Consider the following 26,913-nt stretch of genomic DNA (forward strand, 5'->3'; position numbering starts at 1 on the left):
ACCATGCTCTCTCCAGCTACATCACAGCAGTCATATTCACTTCACTGGGACTTGCTCTCCTAAAGCAGAAGGATATAGAATTTTCTTTTTATTAACCACAGACTTACTCCACACAGTGACAGCAAGATCTACAAGCAAACGTTAATAAATGCATTTGTAAGCCCATGTTTAGCCACTGAAAGAAACACTGCTCAAATAAATTTCTCCAGCTTCATTCTTTCTTCTGATAGAAGAAAAAAAAAAAACATTCCTTGTTTTCTGATTGAAGATCAGATTAATTAGGAACAAATTGTAAGCACTGCAACTTAAAAGAATTTAAGATAAATGCCTGGTAAGACAAAAGGTTTGTTCCTGCATCAGTGCTACTTGCTGCATTTGACTCTGGCTGCCAGTACCTCCCATAGAACCTGCTGCTCACTTCTATTGCTCCATTTCATTCCACTTACCCAGCAGGGCTGGGAAACAGTCTCTGAAGTAGCAGCCCCTTTGAGATCTCAGAAGAGAGAAAAGGAGGAGGGGAAAGAAAGAAAGTACTACATGCTTCACTGGCACCTATCTCACCCTCACTTAGAGTTCCCTGTAGTCAGCTCTACAGGAAAAGGAACTAGAAGTTGATAGCTGCTGCTAGTGCTGGAGCCCAGAGTCTTTTTTTACCAGCTCATGAGAGATGTACATCTCACTCAGACATGGCCATCACAGGTTCCAGGTACCAACACTGCATTGTGAAGCTGAAATCCTTTCTTCCTTTGCTGCAGCTCGCTCCTGCTCCCTGAAGCACCCCATCCACTACACACTGGCATGGCTGCTTACACACTCCTGTTTTGTTATAAAGCACATGTTTGCTGGGAACACTATTAAGAAGAGTCTTTCTGAAGAAATACTGATTATTAGCATGGAGGACAACCTGATGATCCACCTCCTCTAGGCAAAATCTTCTATAGCTGAACTGCAGCTCCACAACTGAGCAGCAACAGACAGATATCCTCAATGCTAAGAAACATCTGCCTCTTCTCATATCTCTTGGTCCCTACATTGGCCTATTACAAAATTGCACAAAAAAGAAACTGGGTTTCTTCAGTTGAACAATGCAGAGTTCATGTATGCTGACAAAGTACTGAGTTATATTCAGTATTATTCAGAAAGCAAGACAACAGTGCTTGCCCTTTTTATTCCAGTTTAATCCTTAGGCAAACAAGAACTCCAGACATTTTTCAAGAATTTGTAAGGCATATCTGAGTTAAAAAAAAAAAAAAAAAAAGTTGTTTTACATTAAATAACAACAATGAAAAAGTTAACAGCCCAGACTTCCTCCCAGAAAGTAAACAAATAATGGGGGAGGGGGAAACAAATGGGATGTCACATTCTGCAAAGAAAATCTGCTTTATATTTTATGACATAGAATATTTCTTTAATTCAACCAAATTCTGAAAGCTTAACCATCTTCCCGTCCACCTAAGGAGGCACAGAGAACAACTGCCAGTGATGCAACTGAGAGGAGAGGGGAGGAACACCCCACTACCCCCCAAGAAAGGATGCATTTCCTTTTTCAAGAGTCTGTATCCCAATTGCACAGTAACATGCCCTGCAGTATGTTAGACTCTTCTCAGCCCAAAACACTAGAAAACACCAGAAATAACAACCTAAATATACACACTTTGCCAAAGCAAAAAACAGACTCGCCTTAAGTCTCTATGTGTGCTACGAAGCTTGCAACAGAGCAAACCTGACACTGCAATAGAACGCGTGTGGGTTCTGCAGTTCCTGAACGGTTCAACTTCTCATCTGGCCTCAGTGCTGTTCCATGACCAAAACAACCTGCAGCCTTGAAGAAAGGAAAGTGGCAGGTGATGTCTGTGACAATGAGGAACATTCTCTTATCTCAAGGGAAAAGAGTTTATTCACTCATGACAGTAAAAAGTAGCCACTGTCACTCGTCAAAATATCTTCCTTCATTGTCTAAGGCAGGCAGATTGATCACGGTGCGAGTTTGAAATAAGAAAATGCTGGTTCCCCCTTTAGATGCCAGACCACCATTTTGAACTGATCATTTATACCACAGAAGGGGGGAAAAAAAGCTGACAAATACATTGCTTGAGAGCTCCAAGTAACTGCAGTCTCAGGCCTCTTCTCTATAGCTAGGATTGTGTTGTGAGAAGTGGAGGAAGAGATGGAGCAGGGGTATCATACCACATACATCACCCATTCACAGAACAGGCTGCTGAGTTGTCTGAAGCAGAGCCACTACACTGAATCTCTCCAGAGCAGGCAGGGACACTCACAGCAGTGCAATGCAGTCAGCCCACTCTGTGCTGGGAGCTCACTGATTAGGGCTAAGAACACAAAAATGGCTTCTGGCTGGAAAGGTGAGATTAAATTCAGCTAACAGAGCCAGCCATTATCAGTACAGGGCAACTATCTGCACATGCCTGTCAGCCTCTCACAACATCACATAAGGCTGTATTTTGGTTAGGTTTTTTTGGTTTCTTTTTGTGGTTTTTTTCTCAAGCTTGGTTTCCTAAAGAAGTATGGGAGAGAAAAGCATTTTCACTGGCACTTTAGGCAAAAACAGAGTTTAATCTGGCATCCTTCACAAGTACTCAATTAGTTTCCAATTCAGGAACAGAAAAGAACAAATTAATCAACAAGCAAAGGCTTAGAACAAGCCTGGTACTGAGCCATTAAATGGAAATGAGAGGAATTGGGCTACTAACAGCCATGCTAAAGGCTTCTCTGTCAGTGCTTTCCCCACGGGACACCTTTGGGTCTCATCAAAAGTGCCAAGCTGCAACAGCACATCTGAGTGCTAGTGCCAAGAGAATTCCCAGCTGAGTCAAAGTCCTCACATGCAGAACGAGCAAGACAACAGACACACACACACAGAGCAGACTACCAAATGGTCTAGCCTACAGAATTGTTGACCAAAGCACAAATTAGTGCTACCACATATTATACAGAAGTGGATGGAAGAAAGCCACTAAAACCCTGTATTCTGAAATCCATCTTTACACAGGAGATTAATCAGAAAGAATAAACAAGTTTATGTTTTCATTTCTGTGTATGCAATAATCCCCAATGGTTTAGTCATTACAGCAAGAAACCAAGCCTTTAAAGATAGATCAGCCTAAGAAGCTGAACACTTCAGAGAACAAAATTAACTCTGTGGTTAGCTTCCCTTCCCAATGTATTATATTAGACAATTATCTACAGAAGTCAAAACCAGGCCAACATTTTAAAGGGCCACAAGGGGAATAATACAATAATTGCAAAGAAAAGAAAGCAAACAATGGTTAGGTGCTCATACTTGTTTAAGTCACATACACAGTGACATTCATAATGAATACTAATTTCGAACTCTGCTTTATAAGGCATATTCCTAAAAGGAACTTATTTTCTAATTATGAGCTTCAGTGACCATGCACATTAAACAATGAAAACAAATGGCAGTAGATGCTAACATTGTGACAGTCCCATTATCTCCTAGCAATGCAGAACAGAGCTGTTAGCCATTCTCATGGGCAAAATTTACTTGAAACGCCACTTCTGTCCAAGTTCCTACAGCTGCCAGTTGATTCTCCCTCTATCCATACTAAAAGGAGACAACTAGAAGGAAAACAAATGACATGAAAATTCTTCTTAATAAGAACATCTACAGATTAGAGACCGTGTCCTTACATAATTCTCATCAGCGTTTTAGATACAAAATTTGACACAATCACCCTGTAAGCAGATTGGGAAAGGACTGGTTGTTTTTTCCTTCATGTTGCTGAACTTTTTTTTTTTTTTTTAAAAGAGATACCTTGCCTGTCTCCTTAAAATCCAGTGGTAGTGAAACCTTAATCTCCTCATAATCTTTGAGCACAGAGCATTGCTCTTTTGCCAAAGGGCAGTTAAATCATCCAACAGCCTTTCATTACCTCCACAAGATCCTTCATGGCCCAACTCAGCAGTACTATATTTTTCAGCTTTATGAAGCATCTTCTTGATGTCATCTCAAGGCCCAACTGAGTGCAACAAGCACAAGTTTGATGCTCAAGAACCTCACCACATGCAGTTGTGCAGGCAGAGTTTTATTCCTTATTTTGCTAGATGCACTGAGATCAAAAAAGAGGCATGGTGAACTGAGATGATTATTTCTGCTATCCCAAAAATCAAAAATGATTGCAAATAGACATTTAAGCCCATAAACGAAACAAAATGCCCTGACACCCCAGCAGGCTGTAAAATCTACTGCTTTATCAGTGGACTAATTTACAGGTATTTCCCTAAAGCAACTTCCAGCTTAAAGATGTAATCGTAATAACATCAGCGCAAGCATGAAACCAAAAAGAAAAGAGCTACAGGACTGCATGAAGGAAATACAGGTTTCATCCAAGACATCACACACGATGGACACATGGACAGTGAAAGCTGTGTTGAGAAGACATTCAAATTTTCCTCACCTGCAAGCAAGAGACCTGCACTGAGAGAACAGCAGCTCTTTGCAAGTTGGGGAGCAAGCCTGCTCAGTTATTTCTCAATATTCCAAATGGTGTAGACTAAATTCTAGCAAGACTTTCAGTGATTACATAGAACAGACTTGTGAGAGTAACAGCATGTGATGAAAGAATATTTGGACACAAGAGTGAAGGTTTTTGCCATCTCTGCACTACGCATCTCCCCTCAAGGGTACAGGAAGCGAGCTGGCCCCTTACTGCAGTCTGAATTCCTGAATAGAGAGACAGATAGGAGTAATACAAGCATATTTAGAAGCAGGATTCCTAAGCCGATTCACACTGAAGCGAGGACAGAGAATGACACGTTCTATACAGCACGTCTCAGAAGTTTTGCACAAGACATCCATTTCACATTTCTTTTAATAAAAATAGATTGCCTTTCTTCAGAAATGCTGCTGTTCCTATTGTAGTTTATAAGAAATGCAAATTCCCAGTAGAAAAAAAATACATCATTCACTTCCAGTGCATGAATCAGGGAAGACTTGCATAAATTAGCAGAGTGACTCACAGGTGAGATCTACTAACACCTACCATATAAAAAAAATAAAATAACTATGCGATCCACTTGTTAAGCAGCCACATCAAGTGACTGACATCACACTGCAAGAGAAATATTTTGACCTATCATTCATACACCTGACATATAAGGCAGGATTTCTTTTCTATGATACGAGAGTCGCCAAGCAACAGCCATAGGCTGTAGCCACTTTCATGTGCACCCAAGAAAGCACTACTTTCATCCCAAATCCCAAACAGGTTTTCCTGACAAAGTAGAGCACAAATTGTTCCCAAGATGATGAACATTCCACAGGCATGAAGATGTTAAAAAGAGGAAGACATTCCAGTAGGTTAAAGGTTTTGCCAACTTAGCTTCTAGCACAGTGTTTGCTGGGTGCTTCTTATCAATATATAACCAAAACCCTGCTTAGCTTCAGGGAGCTTTACTGCATTTCAAATCTGGGATATTTCTTTTTTGCCTCGTTCCCTCCCTTCTCTCAGGATCTTGATCTCACTGTGGTCAAGGCCTTCTTCCTAAGTCTACAAGAGTGGAAAGCATTCCCTCTCGCTCTGCACACCGCTTGTTCACAGCACTTTCTTTCCCCTTGCTGAGTCCTTCACACACACAGACCAGATGAGCACCACTTAGACAATCAATAGAATTAGTCTCCAAAATGCACTCCTAATGAACTCTTCAGCATCAATGCACACACAAAAACCCATCATCTAATTCACACAGCATCCGTTGCAAAAGGCCAGGACTCCACAACTACATGGTTGAAAGACAGAAGGTGCTCTGCTGAAAGCAATATGATGTGATCTGAAACCAAGTAAATTTTGTCCTAATTCCCATTAGTATCACCTCCCAAACACAAAAGGCTGGGTATCTCAACTGCTTGCTTGAAAGCATCCCAATGGAAGTTACATCAAGTTGTATGTTTTCATTGTTCCCTGGCTCAGCAGCATCTGAGTAATGTAGATTGTTAAGACATACAAGCACTTGTTTGTGAAGAACATTAACAGGACAAAATCAGATCAGAAGCAAGCAGGTGTGCTAATTTCAAGTCAGGCTTAATAAAGATAAATCGTTGGTCCTCAGTCCAGCGTTCTACTCGCAGCATCAGGCAATGCTTTAATGACCACAAAGATGCAGATGCTAATACACAACAGCCTGTCTGCTGACCAGACACATTGCTTGGGTCCTGCACAGAAAACTCTGCAAGAAGGAACTTTAAGGCAAGTGCTGGCAATCGCTGTACACACTCTGACTAGAAAAAAGAACACACACTAATCAAACTATTCAGAGATTAAAGTTACTAGAAAAAATATTTTTATGCACATATACAGAGCAGTAGGGTACAGTATTAGAATTAAAAGCTTCATCTAGAATAGTTGGAGTTCATGGTTTTTTTTTTTCTTTTTTCCTTGCAGAAATTAATTCTCTCTCCCATCTATACCTACACACACACACCTTTGAGAGGCAGAAGAAAACCTGTAAGAAAAAATAGAGGTCTTAAAGACCTGGACTAGCTATTTCTAAATGTGCTGATTTGGTTCAGAAGTCAAGCGGCAGTGAAGCATTTCTACTGAAAAAGCATTGAGTAAACCAACATAGATGAAGAAACGTATCATTGTAACCTTTCAAAAGCATCTACAAGTCAAAAGGGCAAGAAAAATCCATTATGAGGACATCCTCAATGTACTTCTTTCTGTTTTTCCCCCTAACTAATTAAGTGGCATAAGAAAAAATTAGACTTCAGCTACATTAGCAGCCATTCTGTATGAGAATTCAATACTGAAGTACTTCATTAAAAACTTGCAGCCCAGTAGTTTTAGAAACCTTTCTCATCCAGACTTGCCATCAATCCATGAAGCACCCACAAGCATCAAGAGCAGAACCCTGGCTTCTGCAAGGAACCTGCTCACTTTTTTTCATTCCATTTATTTGCATACCCAGGTTAAAAAAAAAAATATCCAGCTGAATAATCACGGACACAACAGATGTTCCCAGAGAGCATTAGCTATATGTATAAAATACCAAAGATCAAAAATCAGCAGGTCAGCACTGAGTGCCAAACAAGCCTGAGTATACATCAGTAACTGGGAGGCTGGACAAAGTGCTTGGGAGACACTGGCTGCTCCCAGCTTTAGGGACACTGGCCACACAGCCAGCCCATATTCTACCATTCAGAGTACATGTTCCTGAAGTCAGCAGCATTGTCTCCTCATGCAGTGCCTCAATGCTACAAGATCTCCCTAATAGGGGAGACTAAATCCTTCCCCTTCCAGCCTGCAGCAGAAACAGGCTGACATCAAACTGCAAGCTATCAGTAACTGTAAATAAGAGAGAAAATACATAATTGAGGCAAATTAGATTTGGAAGAAAACATTGAAGGGAAGGGAATAAAACAGCACTCTTCATCAGACGAGACATCACTTAGTCATGATCTGGAGTGCTCACACCTGCTCCACTTTGCCACGAACTCCCACAGCTCTGAAACACACTGCAGCATCACCCTGACACCTCTCCTTCTGCCAAGCATAAGAAACATAACAGGATCATTTTGCCATTCAAGTTCTCATTTAGTTAATCACTAACACCTTCAAACCTCTACTGTGTATTTCATGCTGAATATCTGCAGAAAGCGAAGCAGCCCCATGGGTCTGCCTCCACCAGCCCAGAGCAAACTTCTGAGCTGCTAAACACAAGGGTAATCTTGCCATCAGACTCCAGTGGGCTGCTGGCACAGCTGGCATCCTTACTCATCTGTGTACTTACACAATCACTCGGGCTTAATAACAACCATATTCTGGTCACTGCTTCCCACTGTCTTTTCTCTCTCCCTTTGTTCTTTTCCATCATAAATACCTTAACTCAGAAAAATATTTTGTTTGACACATGCTTCTCCGTCTTGCTAAGTGAGAAAGATGCAAGGCAAGGCTCAGAGTCAAGGCGATCAAAGAATGAGAATAGAAAGGACCAAGGAGAAAATTCTCCACGGATTCTACAGGTACAGGGTATCTATAATATACATCATAAAAGCCTTTTAAACTGCTGCTTTTCATACCTCTAGAGACTAGAAGACCTTTGGAAATGTACCTCTGAACACTGGACTTGAAAATGCCTATTCAGCCCTTTGCTGAATAGGAACATAGATTATAGCAGTATAAGTAATGAATTGTTATTTTCAGTATCTTGAAAATTAACTTTCTCCATTCCCCTCTCTCTTGTCCCCTCAGTGGAGGCTGCTAACCTGTATTACAACCAATCAGATCCATCTCACTCAGCTCCTCTGGTAGCACGGATTTGGCAGGTGATGTGATGCAAGGAGTGCTGTTACTGTTTTCAAAAACATTTTTCATGATGTGGTATTTTCAACTACCTAACCAAACAAGTTTATATCTTCCAGCTGCTAAATGAGTCCTTTATTTGAAACCCATTGGTAATGAGAGCATCTAGCAGCACTCTTCCTTCCTGATTACAGCTGCAGACAGCCACATAGGTTGGTGCCAGTAAAATGTAAGCTTCTGTCTCCAAAGAAATGAAATAACCTTTACAGACTGAAAATGGAGGAGGAATAAATGGAAACCAACATCAGGTCTTGTAACTCAAATTAGTGCTTGTATGTGACTGAGTATTGAAAGTTTCCAAGGCGAGACAGGGAACAGATTTTTTAAATGTCCTTTTGTAAACGCAGTGCAGTAGTTACAGTAGTAATTTCAACCCTCACTGTTTCAGAACTCCTGGGCTCTCTGTCTCATTAAGCCAGGCATTCTCACTCTATAGCACAGAGGTGACAGCACTGTCACAGCTCCCAGCTTCTAGTCTCCCTCTGCAATCTAAGAATCTCTGTCTTAGAATAATCTGGATTAAGTACAGAAGAATTCCTCCCACATCCCCAGAGCCAGGTATTTCATCCAAGCTAGTCACTATGGCTCCATATCAACCTGTAACTGAGGTTGTAATGAGCATTTGGCATCGGCAGCAATGAACATGACACCTGTCCACACACCACAGCAAAGTGCTGAATCTCTCAACCAAGTTCCAGTCTTCATTACTGCAAGCCTAGATCTGTATTCAGTTCTACACACCCATCACCAAGAAGCTGAGAGGAATTATTTTCCCTCTACACAGAAATAATTCTCAGCTCCCACAGAACTGTACGCATACAGTAGAGTAAGTTATTACTCTTAGTTGATTTGTGGTATTTTTCCCCATCCACTGCAGTAGTTGAGTGCTGCCTACCACCAAACAAACTCAGGAAAGAAAAAAAACATTATTCAGTCTTGAATATAATGCATTCACCTTCACTCTTCTTACTACAATTAGTGCCAGAAGCCAGTTAATCTCAGGTCCTGACATGCTTCAGGAATGCACTGAGTAATACCTTGACCACCACCAAAACAAAATAATTCTACAACAGATGAGGCAGGCTCAGATCCCCGGTCTAGATCAGCAAAATCCCATCTCACCTATTTAAGCACCACAAAGCAAAACACCAGTCAGGATAACCAGGTACCCAAGGCAAAGCATAGTCAGAAGGAAAGAGCTCCTGCTATGAATGAGCTGTTTTGCCAGCTATTCCACAAGTCTTTCATCAGAAAAGTTGACAAGTAGGAAAGCTACAACATGGATAGCATCACCTGCAAACCACTAAGATGTCAGCTACCCTAACTGACTGTAAGACGAAGGGGTAGGAAAGAAGGGGAGAACTACCATTTAGCAGTAGACAAACATTCGTGTTTGTTTTTTTTTTGTGAGGGTTGTTTTTTTTTCCCCAGCATAAATCTATAATTGAATCAATTCACTTTTTTCCCCCCTATGTGCAACACAGAAAACTACTGGTTACCCATCCAGAGCGCTGGCTATTACAGCAGTGTTCTTTCCTTCTCTTTCAAAAGATATTAGCAGCAGTTCAGCTACTTAAGTATATGAATTCAGACAGGCATGTTTAATGAAAGCTTTACCTTCTATCATGGCATTTTTAAAGCAGAGAATAGGCTGCCTTTTGCCCTTACAGCATCACAATGAAAAAGTAACTCTTCCCTCGGAATTGAAGAAAATACTGTGGCTAGCAAAGCCGTGTTGACAGACAGATTAATTATCTACTTGAACTTAAACTCAAGAGTAAGGTTGTCACCGCTAAAGGAAAAAGAAAAACAGCCAATCAGTTATGGAAAGGTAGCAAGACTACTGTGCCAACACTCTCCTCCCCAGATCTTCTGCACAGCTTAGTGCTACGACAAAAGTATGGTGCTCAGAAACAGAGAACTGAAGGAAGGCTGGGGAGTTTGCTTCCCTTTGAATAGGGAAAGGCATAACTATCCAAAACCCTGTGCTACCTTACCATGCACAGGGCAACTCCACTCCATTCTCAGGAGTGGATAAGTCACATTTTAAGAGGTCAACCAAGAAGGAAACAAAAGGTCCTTCAAAGCAAATACTAAATTGCAGCCACAAATTGCAGCCTCAAACAAACATAACCAGAGCAACAGCTTTCCAGGGATGAGATCCTGCCTGGAGCTTTGCATAGCCCAGAGACACCCAGTGGTTGAATTGTACATCACAAGCCCATATAATTGATGGGAAGGTTAGGGAGAGCATCCTCGTTTCATTTATTTACAGCAATCCAGACTGACACGATGCCTACTCACCTCCTGCTCTCAGACAAAGGGTAGGAATGGAGAAGTAGGTCTGCTGAGAGACCCAGCTCTGAATCAGATACAAGTGGCATGAAAGTTCAGAGAAGAGAGAAGTCTGAAGGAGCACAACAAGCTTGATCTTGTACCCACAGACATCACCAACATCCTCTGGCTCTTCCTGCACTCTGTCCGTTCATGGAGCGCCTGAAGGCAAGGCTCTGCCTTATTTGATGTCTCTGGCTGAGTTTGGGTAACCATTACCTACAGCGTGAGACAAGAGCAAGTGCTGTGCTACGCTGAAGGTCAAGCAGCAACCCAGTGCTCTTCATTGAATTAACCATTGCCAGCAGCAGCACCTAGGCTTCCTGGCTTGAAGACATCACAATCTACAAAAGTTATCCAAGATGCATCCACAAAACCAAAATAAGGCATCACCCTTCACATTACTGTCAGTACAGGACAGACTTTATACCAGAAAAATATACAGGGCAGGAAAACAGATCCAAGTGGAAATAAGCCTTTAGCAGCCCCACAAAGTTGTAAGCAGAATTTCTTCTAACTCAAGTAGCAACAAAGCTGCAAAAGATGACGCACACAATGAGTCTCCCATGCTTTGCTTGCACTCTCCAACACTTGCCTTAACTCCACCTGACTCAGCTTTAGGCACTCATGTAAAATACCCAATATAACACTCAGCTTCCTCTGTGGTCAGTAGACAGAGAGGGACACCTATACCCACCAACATGCAAGTCATCATCCAGACAAACATCTCTCTAGCTCTTATTTTAGGCCTTTCAATTAAGTGGCATGAATTCAAGCCAATGTATATTAGGAACAGCTGGATTAGACATGGCCAACTAAGCAGGATCAACATTATGCTCACTTACTTGGCTTGCGCTGCTGTTAAATCTGAATAGCAATGCTCAGTCCAGATGAAAATAAAATGGTGAAAGCACAATAATCTCCAGAGGGACACAGAAATGCATATTTTAAGCTTCTTTGTGGCTCCTTCTGGAAAACAGCAGGACAAACTTGGTGCGTGTGGCATGGATTGTAAACAAAGATAAACGCAACCAAGTTCCAGCAAAGAAAATTTTGCTTAATCTCAGATTGAGCTGCCATTTTAAGGAGACACTGCTCTTTTGAAATAGCAGCTATATTGTAGTTGGGACAAAGATCAGGAAACCAACACAAAAACAATAGGTCGAGTTCACCAACAGTTGACCTTATTGCGATCATTCTCCTGTAAGAAACTTAAGAATAGGTCCACTCCCTGCCAAAAAGCTTAGAAATGCAGCAATACCAATAACACAGAAACACTACAGCAGCTTTCTCGTGTTCATCCAACTATCTAGTCAGAGGAAGCAATGAAGGTACTGAACAGGAGACAGGTTATCCAAGTGGATGCAATGCAGCAAAAGAACTAAAGGGCCTGGGCTCAAGCCACAGCTCTTTTCACTGACTTGCTAGGCAACTCACTTTCTGCTTTGCTTCTCAAATCCCATAAAATAAGCCCTCTTTTCAAAGGCCCTCTTTTCAAAGTTTGCTCTAAAATACAGGGGGAGCTTTCTCATAACCAGTGGGTGTCCAAAATTACAAGCAGATCATGGCACACCGACGACAAAGAAAACAGTGTAACAGCATGAGGTAACTTCACATCCCAGCCTCCTTACCCTAACGCACACACTGAACTCATACAGGAAATGAATGTAAACCTACAACCAAAGCAGCTGTGTAAACCTCAGGGAAAAAAGAAAAACAACAGCAAACAGGCAAGGCTAACCACTGACAGAACTCCACCATGCAATGAGAGAGCTTGGAATGTCTGAGGCCATCTCTCAAGCATCCAGGTGGCATCCAGGATCCTACCTATCCAACTTAATTCCTACTCTGCATCCATTCCTGTGCTCTTCTATCGGAATTAGAAAAAAATAAAGCCAAAAAGAAATTGGTATGCATCAGAGCTAGGTCAGCTGCAGCCCCTCCTCCCAGCTCCTTAACGCCCCTCAATGCTCAGCTTCTTTGCATTTGCCCCTCTCCTTCATCCTTGCCTTCTCCATGTCACATCTACACATGACTCAAGTTGAGACACCTGCTCTGAACCATTGTGCACAGAGGCGCTGTCATACACACTGTGTTCTTCATCAGTGATGTAAAAGCAGCAATTAAAAAAAGGTTCCTTCTCCCTCCTTCCTTCTGCATCATTAGAGCCTCATCTTTTGCTCTGCAATGCTTTTAGAAAGCGAAAACAGACCTGAGATGGGAGGGATGTAAAAAGTGTCTGGAGCAAAAATACCACATGTGCAATCCCTCTTCTCCTGTGCCATGAACTGCAAAAGAAAACAGCACCTTCCCTAAGTGAAGCTTGTTAGGACCACCTAACAGCAAGTGGCTCTCAAGTAATTGAGAGTGAAGGGGACAGGAAAAGGGAGGTGGTGAGGAAAAAAAAAAAAGAAAAAAAAAGAAAAAAAAAACCACCCATCATGTTTGCAGTTTGGAGAAGAGCTTCTTCCAGCAACTGTGTTTAAGTTGTAGAAGTGACAGCTTCATAGCCTCCCTATGCAGAAGCTCTGACCTGCCTAGAGGCAGCATCCAACACCACAGGAAGAGCTGGCTTTGTTTTCAACACTTTGCTGGTGGCCTTATACACGGGGTTACAGAATGCTGCTCTCCTCACAAGCTTTGATGGGATGACTTGTCTCCATTGGCATAAGCAGGGAGGGAGAGTGAGTCTGATGCACTCTGCAGCTGCAGGACACCATGGAACATGTGTACATCCTGGAGTCATAACACAGCATGCCCATTACACACACTACTCTCTTAGAAGGAAGCATTTCAAGACATTCACCACTTCTGAAGATAAACTGCAGCATCTAGTTCAATACTTCAGCCTTCAATCTCCATCATCCGTGTGGCCCTACATCAAAAAGCCAGTTTTGGCATCCTTTGCAATTTTCAAATCCCCATTCCCTCATATTTCCACAGCATTCTACTCTACCAAGGCACAAGAGAATTCTCTCACCCTGTTGCCATCATCTCCTTATTACATTCAGTCTAGTCCCTGCCACTCAGCACAAACTGTGGGTTGAGTGCTGGGCAAGAATTACCAGATCCACCAAGCACCAGTGATCCTTGCTGACATTACAACTCACAGTCAGCTATTACAAGTCAAGGCCATAATGGTAAAAACAACTGTTTGTGCCTGTGGTGATGCAAATCTAGAAAGGACTAAAAGTCACGCTCTGCTTTCACCTGCACAGCTGCCGAGTACCACCCTCCTTCTATATTCTGACTTATTCCCTTCCCAGCTCCTGAGATACAAGTAGCCCCCTCTGACCCTGCAGACAAAGAGATATCACACATCACCCTCCAACAGTTTAAGATACCACATTTCAGAAGAGTTTCTTTTCCTCCACTCCCATCTCCAGCTCTTCCAACCCAGGCTCAGAAACAGACAACCTGACTTGTTTGGTGATACCCATACAGCTGTCCAAATGCTTAGCCCTACTCTAGAGCAAATGCATGCAGAACAAAACAGAAACAAACACTATTTCAGTCACCAATATATCAGCTGCAATAGCATCACATTGGAGAGGATTTTTCCAGGACTTTTTATTATTACTATTATATCTGCAGGAGGCAAGCCAAGGAAAAAGAAATTGACAGAAGCAAGACCTGCATCCAAGCAAGCTCTGTGCAAGCAAATGCAGACATGTTTCAAGATTGTCAGAACACTGTGCTGAAATTAAGTAATGTGGGTTCTGATGGAAGCACAATTTTTTAGACCCAGTATGAAACCTGTAGTGCACGTCACTGAATAGAAGATTCCATAGGCTGTACAGCAGCACCTAAATATTTGTCTTACTGCTATACATCCATCGCTGGCACACATTCAAAGACTACTAAGACAAAGCCAAACCGAAGCTCAGACTGACTTTTCTACCTCCAATTTGCATTGTGCTTTTCCCTCCAGGGATCTTGTATGCTTTGGTTTGGATTGAATCCCAGCTTAAGTCTCAAACAGAGAGACGCATCAAACAGTTTCAATGCAGCAACACCCTTCATTTTAAATTCAAGTATTTGAAATTACTTTGAACGCACATTCTTGACATTTCAGCACCGTTCTGGACAACTTTTTAATCTACTCATTGTAGTAAGTAGTTAGAACTCAGGGCAATTGTACTAAATGAAAAACAGAAAACAATTGCAGCAAGACAGACAGCCACAGAATGAAAGTTGTTAGGGCAAAGAACCTCCTTCCCATGGAAAATGAAGACTTCATCACTAGTTATTCAAAATTTGGTTCTACCAAGTGTCCTCTATCACTACAAAAGACAAAGTCCCAAGCCTGCAGCATAAAGCAAATTTGAGAACGCTCCATGTGGCAAATAAACTAGTCCTGACTTCTTCCCTTTCACCAGAGGCAGACAAGGGGGCACAAACTGGCAACTGCCTTGAGTATAAAGGGCAAATATGCAGGGTCAGAACCAGTTATTACTTACATAAAAGCCTACTCAATAGAACCAGTCACCAACAGGCAAAGGCAGGATTAACACATATGCCCTGCATATGTAGCTATACAGACACATACACTAAGGAAGTACCCTAAGAAGAGGGCATGGAAACCATTTTCCACACTGTGACAAGAAGCTAAGATGGCAGCAAAGCACAGCTGGCTCTTCCATGACAGCGCTTGCCATCAGAACCAGCACTTAGCATGGTAAATGGAGCTTACTGGTTGCCAAAAGCCACAGGGTGCAAAAGCACAGTAACTTTGGATAAAACACTGCTGGGATTGAATCCCCAGCAGGTAAACTGGCTGCACTGAGAAAAAGCCCCAGGGGAAAAAAAAAAAAAAAACAACAAACCAAAACAATGAAGCCAGAATAACAAGGCTTATTAAACTGTAAATCTCTGGTACAGAGAATCTTGTGTGTCCGTGCACTGACCAAAACAATGCCATCTTGGTCCAGAACTGATCTCCTTTCACAATACAGTACAAAAGATCCTGAAACCTTTATTGTCCAGCAATGGCTCATCATGTGTCCCACAAATACAGCACGTGGCTATAAGCCAACAGCCACAAGGCTTATGACAGCTTTCTCAGGAACTTAAGAGAATTTGAACTCTCTCCATTAACTCCCTTAGGCTCCCAGAGGAATCCCCAAACAGCTTTTCAAGCCCTAGGAGCCAGGCGAGCTAACAGCAAAGCAGACACCCAAAAGGCACTGTAATGACAATCCCACAGCAGAGCAGGGATGCAGGCAAGCAATAAAAACAATGCTAAATAGGTCCACGCTAAACTGGCTCTAACCGTAACCTAAACATCAGGGCACTGCCAAACTGAATGGTCATTTACTGACAAAGAGAGCAAACAAACAAACCCCAGAACAATAAGTGATCATGAAAGACTTTCAGAAAACAAACGTCTCACAAGCCTACCAGATGAAGAAATCTCCATCTCTACTTTCGAGCTGGCACCACGTGCATCTTTGCGTTTTTGACCTCTAGCAGCAGAACAGGATCCTCCTGGCAGTTCCTGCCTTTTAGGATAAAGGCAACCTACGAGCCCTTCTCCAAGGGAGGAAAGGCAGGAAGTCCCAGCCATCTCACAGTGCCTTTCCTCCAGGTGCCCTGATTCATTCTGACAAAGGCAGAATGCCTAAAACAGCAGCAGCAGCACAGGAAGAGCCGCTGCAGCTCAGCCCAAACCCTCTACCACTGTGACTGAAGCTAGGAATGCTTGAAAGAGAGCATTTAACTAGCACTGCTTTACATAAGCAGGCAAATACCTTCACAGAGCAGCCACAGTTATTCCCTGCTCCACATGCCTTTCCTCCCTCCACAAAGTGACTGTAAATGTGCTCGAGGGAGGCATAATTTCACCCACACGCTATTTTGTTCCAGATTCAAAAGCAGAACAGGATAGGAGAGAAAGCATGTTTGTTCAATGTGCATTTGAAAGTGGGGATGCTCAATCTTCTTAAACTGACCCCACACATCGGGGAAATAGCTTAACAGAGAAGCAGAAAAATCCACCTTCTTTGCACCAATGCAAATACATTCAGATATACCTCTGACTCAGATGCAGACAAGTGCAATCCTTTGTGTAGCACTGCACACAGCCAGTGCTCAGCCACACCAAACCACTGCACAATTCAGTTATCACAGAGCCATGTGGAATCACACAAGTTCATTGTCAGAGGTTTCTTTCAATACAAAGAAACAAGAAAATAAGTTCTTTTTTTCACAGTATTTTCTTAATATTAAGCTTCTCATCTTCTTAATGAGAATAGCAAATGTCATAAATGAGGTGAAGAAGAGCAGCAGCTCCACAAGGTCATATTAGCAGCCTGCAGGACAAGGCTGGGCAGGAAGATGCTCTTGGGGAAGAGAACACGCGTTCATTCACTCAGCCTAACGCTCACCAGGTCAGGGACACATAAGAATGAAAGATGTCTTTGTGTTCACATTTTTACATCTACTTTGGAGAGAGTAAATTTAAGGAATCAAAATAATTTGGGAGGGCAGAGAGCAAAGGAGCACCTGTCCTCAAAATACTCAGAATATCCTAAAGGAGACGGGCAAACTGCTCTCCAGATAGCTTTACGGATTTGCTTCTTTTCAATCTGGAGAGAACAGAGAGATGAACACAAGTACAATTTTAGATTAGGCAGGGATTTGAAGGCAAGCTGCAAACAAACCGCAACCTTGATCTCAGCGTTCCCTCACTTAGGCCAAAGATGAACACAAAGCCCCACCAAAAACATCAGTCCCTGAAGAGGGCTCAGACTGCCTATTGTTCTGAGAAGACTTATCAATCTCTACAGACAACCCTTTCTGATCAGGTCATATGATTGAAGGCTTTACTTCATTGCTCTCTCACACCACCAAAAGCACAGCGGCATATCAGATCAGACAAAGGGACTGCTGCCCTTCAGAACAGACCCCTGGGTGTCCACGTATGCAACTGAGCTGCGCACGGAGGGAACGCAACAGTCACATGTCCCATGTGCTATTACATACTAGTTTTAAAGAGGCCACACACCTTTCAGACTACCAAGACATTCAGAAATCAGGTTGGTCTTGCATCTAGCGTGTACCGAAGTTTTGTGACTGTTTGTCACCCTGGTGTGTTGCAGTATACAAAAGTACCACGCACATGCTGAGAAGAGTTAGAGCTGCGAGATGGAAACAAGACAGAATGCAAAGCTCTATGAAAAGCTACCTCTGCACAGCTCAGTCCCAGCTCCAACATGCTGCCTGGGCAGCACACAGGCCTCAGGGCATCACTGCAGCAAGCTGAAGGCTTCCTTAATCCCTCTAGTCCTAAAGTAGCTACACCCTCCATTACCCAACTCTCTGCTACTCCAGTGATGCAGCATCATGATTCAAGTGCTGCAACTAGCTCTTCAGCGAAAAAAATCCACCTGCAAGCAAAACAGCTTCAAAATCTATATTCATAAAGAATTCTACTGCAATGCAAAGGCTTTTCCCCCTTCACTAACTAGAATATAACAGTCTTTGGCCTTTCATACTGAATACGCAGTAATTTCTTTCCTTCCTGCAGTGCAGTCACAGCGTATGCTTCTACCACATTACCTTATCTTGTCTCACCAAAAAAATATATATATATATAAATATATATTACCCTAACAAAAAGAAACGCACAGCAAACTGTATTGCTTCTGCAAGATTTCATTTGAGAATCCGCAGTTAAAGTGCAGGACCCCTACGGTTCCCAGCTCTGCAGCACGATAGTTTCAGCATCCCTTGTGAGATGAAGCGTGTCACTTTAACGCATCCTTAAGTTGCCAGAATCACCAATCTGATCAGCTTCATCACCCTGAGGACACACAAACTGACATAGTTAATCTGATGAGAGAGACGAAAGCGGTGCTTTTTAATATTTTATGAAACAGTTGGCTGTTTTTAATTTTAAAACCAGCAGTTTAATAAACAAAGCAACAGAACATTCCCTGCGGATAGCATCATGATAGGTGTACAGCAGCCCACTCACCTGAGTGCTAACCTTGTGTTCTCTGCACTGACCCCACCGTCCTCCCCACATCCACACTGAAAGCCCTGCAGGCTGGAAGGATTTGGGCTCCATCAGTGGGAATTTTTGGAGAGGTTCTTTCACCACAATGCAGTTCATACTGGGGGCAACTTTGGAGCTGCTTCAGGGCAACCAGCTCAACTGCAGCACCTGAACCCAGCCAAAGCAGGCTGAGGTGCCAAGCCTCAGCTCAGCGGTTTTAATGAGAGCTGTCTTGCCTTCTATACTCAGTTCTGAAAAAAGACTACACTACAAACTTCCATAAAACACAAGCTTAAGGCAAGAGTGTAGCAGTAACACAGCAAGACAAGGTACTTGGAAAGACATCCTTGCTCTGACTCATGGCCATCATTTACTCCCACTCCCACCAGGCTTGCAAGATAACAGACTGGCTTGAAGACCAACAGAGGGGACAACCCAAGCAGCAAGATTATACACTAACATAAGCATACCCAAAACTCTGCCCTCAGCAGAAACCGCTCTTCTATTCTTCGTTCCAACACAGACATCATCACTTTTGAGAGCCTCAGTGATTAGACCTCAAAAGTAAGTTAGAAACTTCTGCGGTCCTTTTCATTAGAGTTCAGGGATGCCAGGGTAACCTACTAAAAAAGGACTTTTTGCTGCAGTCTCTTTAAATAAAGTGTTGATGGGAGAGAACGTGATTCTACACCTGAAGAAAGGACATCCCAGCCAAAGACAGGAAGGAAGTACATCAAAGAAAAGGACACCCGTGAGCTCAACAGGAACATACATATTGCTTTCCCCATGCAAGAACAATACCCCAGAACTCCTCCCTTCAAACATTAATGCTCGACACGCTCTGGCCTCACATCAGCTTCACAGTCCACCCTTTACTCTGGAAGAAAAGATTCTGCAGAAATGAAAAATATTATCCCAAGAAAGGGGATTATTTTGTCATCTGAGGACGCTTGCATGGAAGAGCAGAGCTGATGGGCAGCTCCTGTGATCTTCCTGATTAGAATGCTGCCTCAGGATATTACCTCCCCACAACAAGATGCAGTCAATTAGGCTGTGATAGATTCATCTAATAAAGGCATTTTCTTATAAAATATATCAATCCAAGCCTGGAAAGCATTACACTTTTGCCATGATGTGACCTTGCTGAGAACAAATGTGACAGATAAAACCAACCCTGAACTAGTTTTGTTTGTTTGTTTTTCAAGTCATCATTAAAACAAGAACCATCTTTGTGCAGTTCCTCAGCCAGAACACCTTAGCCCTCACTTTCAGACACAAGCAGGATTACTCTGGAAATGCAGATGCTCCAGCCATGCAGCTCCTCCTATTCACTGCCTCCAAGGTCCCAGTGCAAACAACACACCCGATATAGCACTAACACACACAAGCAGAAAAGGAGGCTCTAAAAATCTCAGAGAGCTACTAAGCACCACCACAGCTCACCACGTCCTCCCATTTGGTTAGCAGGAGCTATGAAGATCACTACAGATACCTTCACAAATCCACATGTGCTGTCAGAGTCCCAGGCACGAGGCACCATCCCAGCATCCTAACTCCTGTCCAGCGAAGCAGAACAATCTCTGTCCTACAAAACTAACAAGCTAAAGCCTCCACCCCCTTCTCAAGTAACAGGCAGCGAGCTTCATATCTAACACAAGGACACCTTAAATCGCTTATGGAAAAGCATTTGCATTTTTGGAGGCATCTATGGGACTTCCTCATACACTTTATTTAGCAGAGACATCTGTTACTCAATATATACATTTCATACAAATCCCACCTTCCAAATCCTTTCCATCGGTTGTCACTAATGAAGCTTTGTGTGCAAAACCGAGTGCGTTCTGCCCCCATTAGGAAGCCAATTACAGCAGGAAAAACAGGCAATTAACAAGGTGTAAAATAAACATCCTGCCACCTGCCTTTTAATAGCAACCCTGCTTCAAACGAGTCACGGGCTCAGCACAGCTTTCCGAGTTGGCAACTGATATTATATATGTATTTATGCACCAGCTGCTCTTCATTGCAACAAATATTACAGGCTTACCAGATAAGGTCAGCATGTTTAAAAATATATATATAGTAAGTATTAAACTGTTCTTTGAGTCCCCGAATGTTGCTTTTAATGAAATCAGCAGCATCAGGCTTGTCTGGTATTACTGCGAAGCCCAAGTCACATCCCCAGCTTAGAGATGCTTCTCTTCATTCCCTCTTAGCAGCTTCTGTATTTGTTTCAGTAAATCCAGGGCCCTGAGCAGCTTTTAAACACCATACGGGGCAACTAAACAACACAAAGCTCACCAGAGCCTGCAAGGCTTTTCTCCTTCCATCAGCCCTGCCTCTCCTGCTTGGCTCCTCCACCTCCCCACCAGCACTTATAGAGACATCCAACCAAGGCAGTGGCAGAAGGACAAAGTGTGCAGTGGGACACAGAGCCGCCTACTCAAAAATCCAGAGGAAAAACCAAGCTGGAGCTTGATTTGTCTTTGCTCCTTGGAGCTGGAAGCTTTAGCAGGAGAGAAGGGAAGTCCTTTCAAAGTCACAGCGGCTCACCCCAGAGGGAGCCACTTTTCTTTGTGCAACAGGATGAATGACAATTCTGGGTAGTGAACCAGGACTAGAGAAAGCTCAACAGTAAATCTGGATGTGATAGATTTGGTGCAGAGAGCGTGCTTGAGAAAACACCAGCTAAGCCAAGTTTCACCCTGCCTTTTAAATATCCCCTCTCCCCTTGGCTCTCTGCTGTTCAGTATTTAGCTGTTAAGTTTTCCACATCACGTTTCAGCTCCTGACTAAAGAATACCCGACTTATTCATTCAGGCAAGTTCTTCCTCTTCAGTTCACTGAGATCTGAGCTGCACAACACTAGATATGATACCAACAACTTCTGCAGTCACACACGCAATGCTGGTCTAGGCAGACATGGAGGGAAAGCTGAACATTCTTTCTCTAAGTGACCTCAGGAAGAGACAGGAAACGCAGCTTTTAACTCCTACAAAGCCAACGGCAGCTACAGATATCCAGAAAGCTGCAAGTTAAGACCAACAGTATAAAAACACTGTCAGTGAAAGTTTCTTCTAAGAAGTCTATGATTTAAGGAATTCCTTGTCCTGGAACACAATTACAACTGGCAAATCAGACCTGTAAAGACCCAATGCTTCAGTTCTGAGATCATGTATACGTATGCAGATCATGGGTGAAAAGCAGTGGAGGCTCCAGACCAGAGAGAACACACACCTAAACCTGACCAAAACCAACCCGCAAAACACAACAACAATCTCAACCACCAGCCAACAGTTTCTCACGATACCAACACAAATGTGGAGATCCCACGACTTCCACCTACAGCCCCAACCACAGCGACAAGGTCAGGAAAGACGCGATCTGCCAACATGAGCCGCAGGAAGTCATGCGGCCACTCGAACCATAGGAATATTTTAAGATGAGTTCAGTCACTCAGGGCACTTGGCTGCTTTGATGGGGATTTTTTCTGTTGTTTGCTTTTTATAAACAAGCAGTAATATTTTCCTCTTACATTTTGCGGATGGGAGAAAAGGAAGAAGGATGCACTGCTTAGTCACAAGCTTAGATTTTCAGTACTCACTGCTAGGAGCGCTGCAGAACAATTGTGCTCAGATGTGTTTTACATCTTGAAGCTCACCAAAGAAACAAAGGAAAGCTAATACTGGGCCTCAACCCAACATCGATGGTGGGACTGAACACTAGTGGCTTTCAAAGGTTTTCACATCACAGGAAGAAGGTCTGTACTGCATTAACCAAGAAGCAGGATATATTTGCACCGCCCCACAACAAAGCCTCACATGGCAGAAGCTGTTCCAGAAGCACATCAGAAAGCCAGCCTACACTTCTCCAAGTATTTCAACTCAATCAGTGGTAGGAAGCCTCTTCTGCTACAGTCGAGAAACGCCCCTATGGGCTCCTTGACTACTGAAAGCCCAAAGAAGCAGAGCTCTGAGGATTGCTGCTTGCTCTGAGCAGCGGGAGATCAAGAATGGAATGAGAACTTACAAACACTGTAAGAGAGACCTGTGCAGGATTTACCAACTGCTGCAATTCCTTTCCTTCTTCAGAAGGACACCTAAGCCTGCAATTCTTCCAGTTTATATCCCTCTTCAGAAGGATGCTTAGAGTCTTAACTTGACTAAGTACCCAATTGCAACAGCTGGCAGCCAGCTCACCTGAAAAAAAAAAAGACTTGAAGGTAGCACAGCAATGATTGAAGCTCACTCCTGACAAAGGAGCAGAAACAAGCAACCTAGCTGGGGTGATCTACAGCCCCTAAAACACTGCCTGGGAGTAGTAACAGTCACATGCATACATCTCCCCTGCCCCCAGCAGACTTCTGTGGTTTGGCAAGCAGTCAGGTTGAGCAGAGCAGGCACAAAGTTGAGCAGAGAACTTCTCGGTGTGCAGTGATCTCGCCAGGTCACAGATCAAAAATATTTTCTACGACCAAACAAGATGCAGCCATTGAAGAGCTATTAGATTACTAAGATCATCACCAATCGAAGCAGGATGTCCAGAAAAGGCAAATTCAAACACTGCGAAAACAGCAGAGGAAAGTTTCCTTCAAGAGAGATGCAAAGTTGCTGTGAGAACTGGGTGGGAAAGTTAAAATCCACTTTCGTTTTTAAGAGCTAAACAAGAGCACTTCCTCCAGGCAGCCGTAAGAGTCCAACCTACATCAATGATAACCCCTCTTTCTCCTCCTCATCAGCAAACTTCTGTCTCCAAATACAAATGCCTTTCACGGCACAGTTCAACAAGAAAATTGCTTTGGAGCCCTGGTGCTGAAAACACATCAAAGCACGGTCTCCAAATTCTCAACTTCCAAAAAAAAAAAAAAAAAAAAAAAAAAAAAAAAAAAAAAGAAAGAAATCAAAGGAGAAAAAGAAAAGACAGTTTGGCTCCCACTGGCCTGAAACAACAATAACGATATAACGATAACAATCTGCAGGAGGTTTCTCCACCCTCCAAGCCAAGCCATGTTGCTCTGTGCACAGCTGAGTGTAATTGCACCCGGGGCTGCAAAAATTGCTGTCTTTTCATTAGCAAACATTTGCAAAACCGCCTTCAAACAACCTTGCCGGTTAAAAGGAAACTATTTGCTCTTCTGCAGTTCAAGTTAGGTCTCCGCGGAGGGTCAGTAACCCAGCGGTTCGAAAAAGAGGCAGGAAAGGCGCATTAACATAAGCTGTGCATTAAGACACCATAATTTATACGCCTGACAGTAATGGCTCTGTGCTGCGCGCCGTATCAACTCGCAGACACTCCGGCAGGAAAACGCAGCACTTTGGGTGCAATGCTGCTCTGCCCGAGGACAACCGGCACGCCGTGAGCAATAAGGACCGATGGCGCTCTGGGCGATGCTTCAACCCAGGCTCTCCGCAACGGCGGCGTGCCTCCCTGAACTTACAAGCATCGCAGCGCACAGCCAGGCACGCGTAGCGCTCAGACGAGAGGAACGCACGCAGTTTTAAGACGCATCGCTCGCTGCTACCCAACTTCCCTCGCCAGTAAAGCCGCCTCGGCCACTGCCGCGCTCGGGGAGCGGGAAAAGGCTCCGCTCCCTCGGGCTGCGCCGCGCCCCGAGCGGGAGAGCGCCTCAAGGACGGCGTGCGCCCCGCGGCTCCGCCGCTGTTTGCTTTCGCTGCGCGCGGCTCGCGGAGACCGAGGGACGCTGAACAGAGCAGCGCCGAGCCCCCCAGCCCCGGAGTTCGGGAACTCCCGACAAACCTGCCGCCGCCGCAGGACCGCTAACCCCAGCGGCGCTCCGCAGCCCCTCTTCCTCCAAAGGAGCGCAGACCGCCGCTGCCGCTCCGCGCCTTCCCCCGCCTGAGAGGAGCGAACAAACAGCCCGAAAAGCCGCGAGACGGACCGCGCCTCGCGCTACCGCTCCTCGATCCGCCAAGAGAAGGGAGCGGGCCGCCCCGTCCCGCAGCGCTGCCGTCCCCCGCTGGCTGGCGCCGGGCTGCGGCCACCAGTTGCGCTTCCACCCCGCGCAGCTGCGGTACCTCGGGCAGGACGCGAGAAGAAGTGCCGTCACCGCTGCACGAGTCCGGTCGCAGAGCAACAAGTGAGCGCGCGGAAGGAAGGAAGGGATGGAAAGGAAGGAGGGAAGGGCACGGCGCCTCTTCGCCTCAGCTCAGCCCGCCCCGCCGGCGCTGCCGGTGCAGCCGCTGTGCGCTCCGCCGCCCCGGCTGCCGCCACGCGCCGCGCACGCGAAACGCGATCACGAGCCCGCCCCGCTCGCGCACACTCTTGAGCCGCGCGGGGCGCCGTAGGGCGGCCGCTACCATCCACCGCCCCGCGCGGGGAAAGGGGGAGCGCGAGCGCTCCTCCCCGCCCGCCCCGAGGAGTCCACCCGGCGCGCGCCGCCCGTCTCCCCCCACCGCGCGCCGCCGCAATGGGAGCGGCCGGGCGGCGTTGCGGGGTGCGGAGGAGCCGGCGCGTGGGGCTGCGCTCGGCGAGCTGCGGGCCCGGCAAACATGATCATCCCGGTCAGGTGCTTCACGTGCGGCAAAATCGTCGGAAACAAGTGGGAAGCTTATCTCGGCCTCCTGCAGGCGGAGTATACGGAAGGGTGGGTGTTATTTCTGCGCCTTCTGCCGCTTCGGATGAGATTGTGCTGTTCCCGTACGTCCGGAGGCTGCCTGTCGTTCGTCGGTACTTCAGAGAAGCGTCTGCCAGGAGAACGACAGGCTTCTGGAAGTTGTGGATCGGTATCCATTGGGGACTCGTGATCTCGGTTGACTCACGAAGGGCTCGCTTTGCCATACACCTGTAGGCTGTCGTAGCCAGCTCAGGCCAGGATTTTAACAGCAGGGGAAATGACTTCAAGCTTTGCCCCTCTTACACCACCTGAATGCTCAGGATTGTAACCAGATCTGCTCTTTTCTCCACACTGGTCTTCCAAGAGGCACTTGTGGGAACAAAACTAAGTTACTGTAATTAAATGATTGGGCTTACAACTGTGCCATATTTCCAAGTTTCCTCCTATCTGTGAAGAGCAGAAATTTGTTTCCAAAGCCAAAATACTTTTGGATCTCACTTAACCCTGTAGTGCCATGATCTCGTGACTTTGAAAGGGTAGATAACAGCAGGACAAGGAGAAATGGTTTTAAGCTGAGGGAGGGAAGATTTAGGTTGGATGTCAGGAGTGGTGAGGTGCTGGAACAGGCTGCCCAGAGAGGCTGTGGATGCCCCATCCCTGGAGGTGTTCAAGGCCAGATTGGATGGGCGCTGGGCAGCCTGGCCGAGTATTAAATGGGGAGGTTGGTGGCCCTGCCTGTGGCAGGGGGTTGGGATTCGTGATCCTTGAGGTCCCTTCCTCAGGATCATGGACCCAGGCCATTCTGTGATTCTGTGAGTGGGCTGGTTCAGAAGACAGAGTGCTTCAGATCTGGTCTGTTATGGTTCTGTCTCCGTGTGGGAATTCTCCAGACTTCTGAAAGTTCTGGTAGTTTGGTTGGCTAGATTCCATCTTTAGCAGAAGATCGTGTGCATCTGCTGGCCAGAGAACAGGCAAACACCATGCCTGCTGCAGTAAATGGAAGAGAACATTAACAGCACATGCTAAATGTCTTGATTTAAACTGCAAACAAGTTTTTCTTTATGACTAAGCTCAGAGTAATCAGTGTGTTGCTTAGGAACACTTACAAGTGGTTCTGACTCATTTTTTTTCTTTTTTTTTTAATATTGTTCTTGTTCTTATTAATAGAGATGCCCTGGATGCCCTTGGTTTGAAGAGATACTGCTGCCGCAGGATGCTCCTAGCCCACGTGGATCTGATTGAGAAGCTTCTGAATTATGCACCTCTGGAGAAATGAGAGTCTACCGCCCCAGCCACCAAGTTCTTTCAAGGAAATAAATGAAGGATGAAGTCCACTTCAGAATTAGAGATTAAAAATGTAAACCCTTCTCTTTTAATTCACAGAGGTTGTTTTTGGTTTCTTTTTGTGAACTTTTAGATGCTTCTGCCAGCAAAAATAAATGTGTGTTTTATGAAATATAATCATTTGTATACATAATGTTGAACTAGAGGAAGCCTCTGCCTGTAGCCTTCCTGTAGTTGCTGGATCGAGTTAAACATATGCTTTCATCTCACCATTTCCTTGCACTGGTCGTTTTGAGGTTAGAAATACCATGAAATTAAAAATACAGTGCTTGATGCTAGGCAGTCAAGGGGGGGTTAGAAACAGACCAAAGTTCTGGGTTCTG

The 26,913-nt window shown here is 44.5% G+C and overlaps 2 protein-coding genes across 5 annotated transcripts in view; one reads left to right on the top strand and one right to left on the bottom strand.

Moving 5' to 3' along the window:
- TSPAN4 (tetraspanin 4) overlaps positions 1-24,822 on the bottom strand; it is a 393,745-nt gene extending 368,923 nt beyond the window's left edge. For 3 of the 4 annotated variants that reach the window (XM_052692762.1, XM_052692767.1, XM_052692761.1), the window contains exon 1: positions 24,708-24,822. The gene's annotated coding sequence lies outside the window, so the exon portion shown is untranslated. Of the gene's footprint in view, positions 1-24,429; positions 24,539-24,707 lie in introns of those variants that run through there. The other variant, XM_052692763.1, reaches the window with a different exon arrangement.
- A 274-nt stretch (positions 24,823-25,096) lies between these two features.
- On the top strand, positions 25,097-26,707 carry POLR2L (RNA polymerase II, I and III subunit L). The gene is made up of 2 exons (XM_052692774.1): positions 25,097-25,276; positions 26,414-26,707. Exons 1-2 carry the CDS (start codon positions 25,182-25,184, stop codon positions 26,520-26,522), a joined length of 204 nt encoding a protein of 67 aa, XP_052548734.1. The 5' UTR covers positions 25,097-25,181; the 3' UTR covers positions 26,523-26,707.
- Positions 26,708-26,913: the final 206 nt, after the last annotated feature.

Source organism: Tympanuchus pallidicinctus, unplaced genomic scaffold, assembly GCF_026119805.1.
Source record: "Tympanuchus pallidicinctus isolate F22 unplaced genomic scaffold, pur_lepc_1.0 scaffold3, whole genome shotgun sequence".
NCBI lineage: Eukaryota > Metazoa > Chordata > Aves > Galliformes > Phasianidae > Tympanuchus > Tympanuchus pallidicinctus.

Coding starts and splice junctions, on each gene's coding strand:
- POLR2L (XM_052692774.1), top strand. CDS start 25,182: ATGATCATCCCGGTCAGGTGCTTCACGTGCGGCAAAATCGTCGGAAAC. Junction 25,277..26,413: donor CAGGCGGAGTATACGGAAGG/GTGGGTGTTATT, acceptor TCTTATTAATAG/AGATGCCCTGGATGCCCTTG.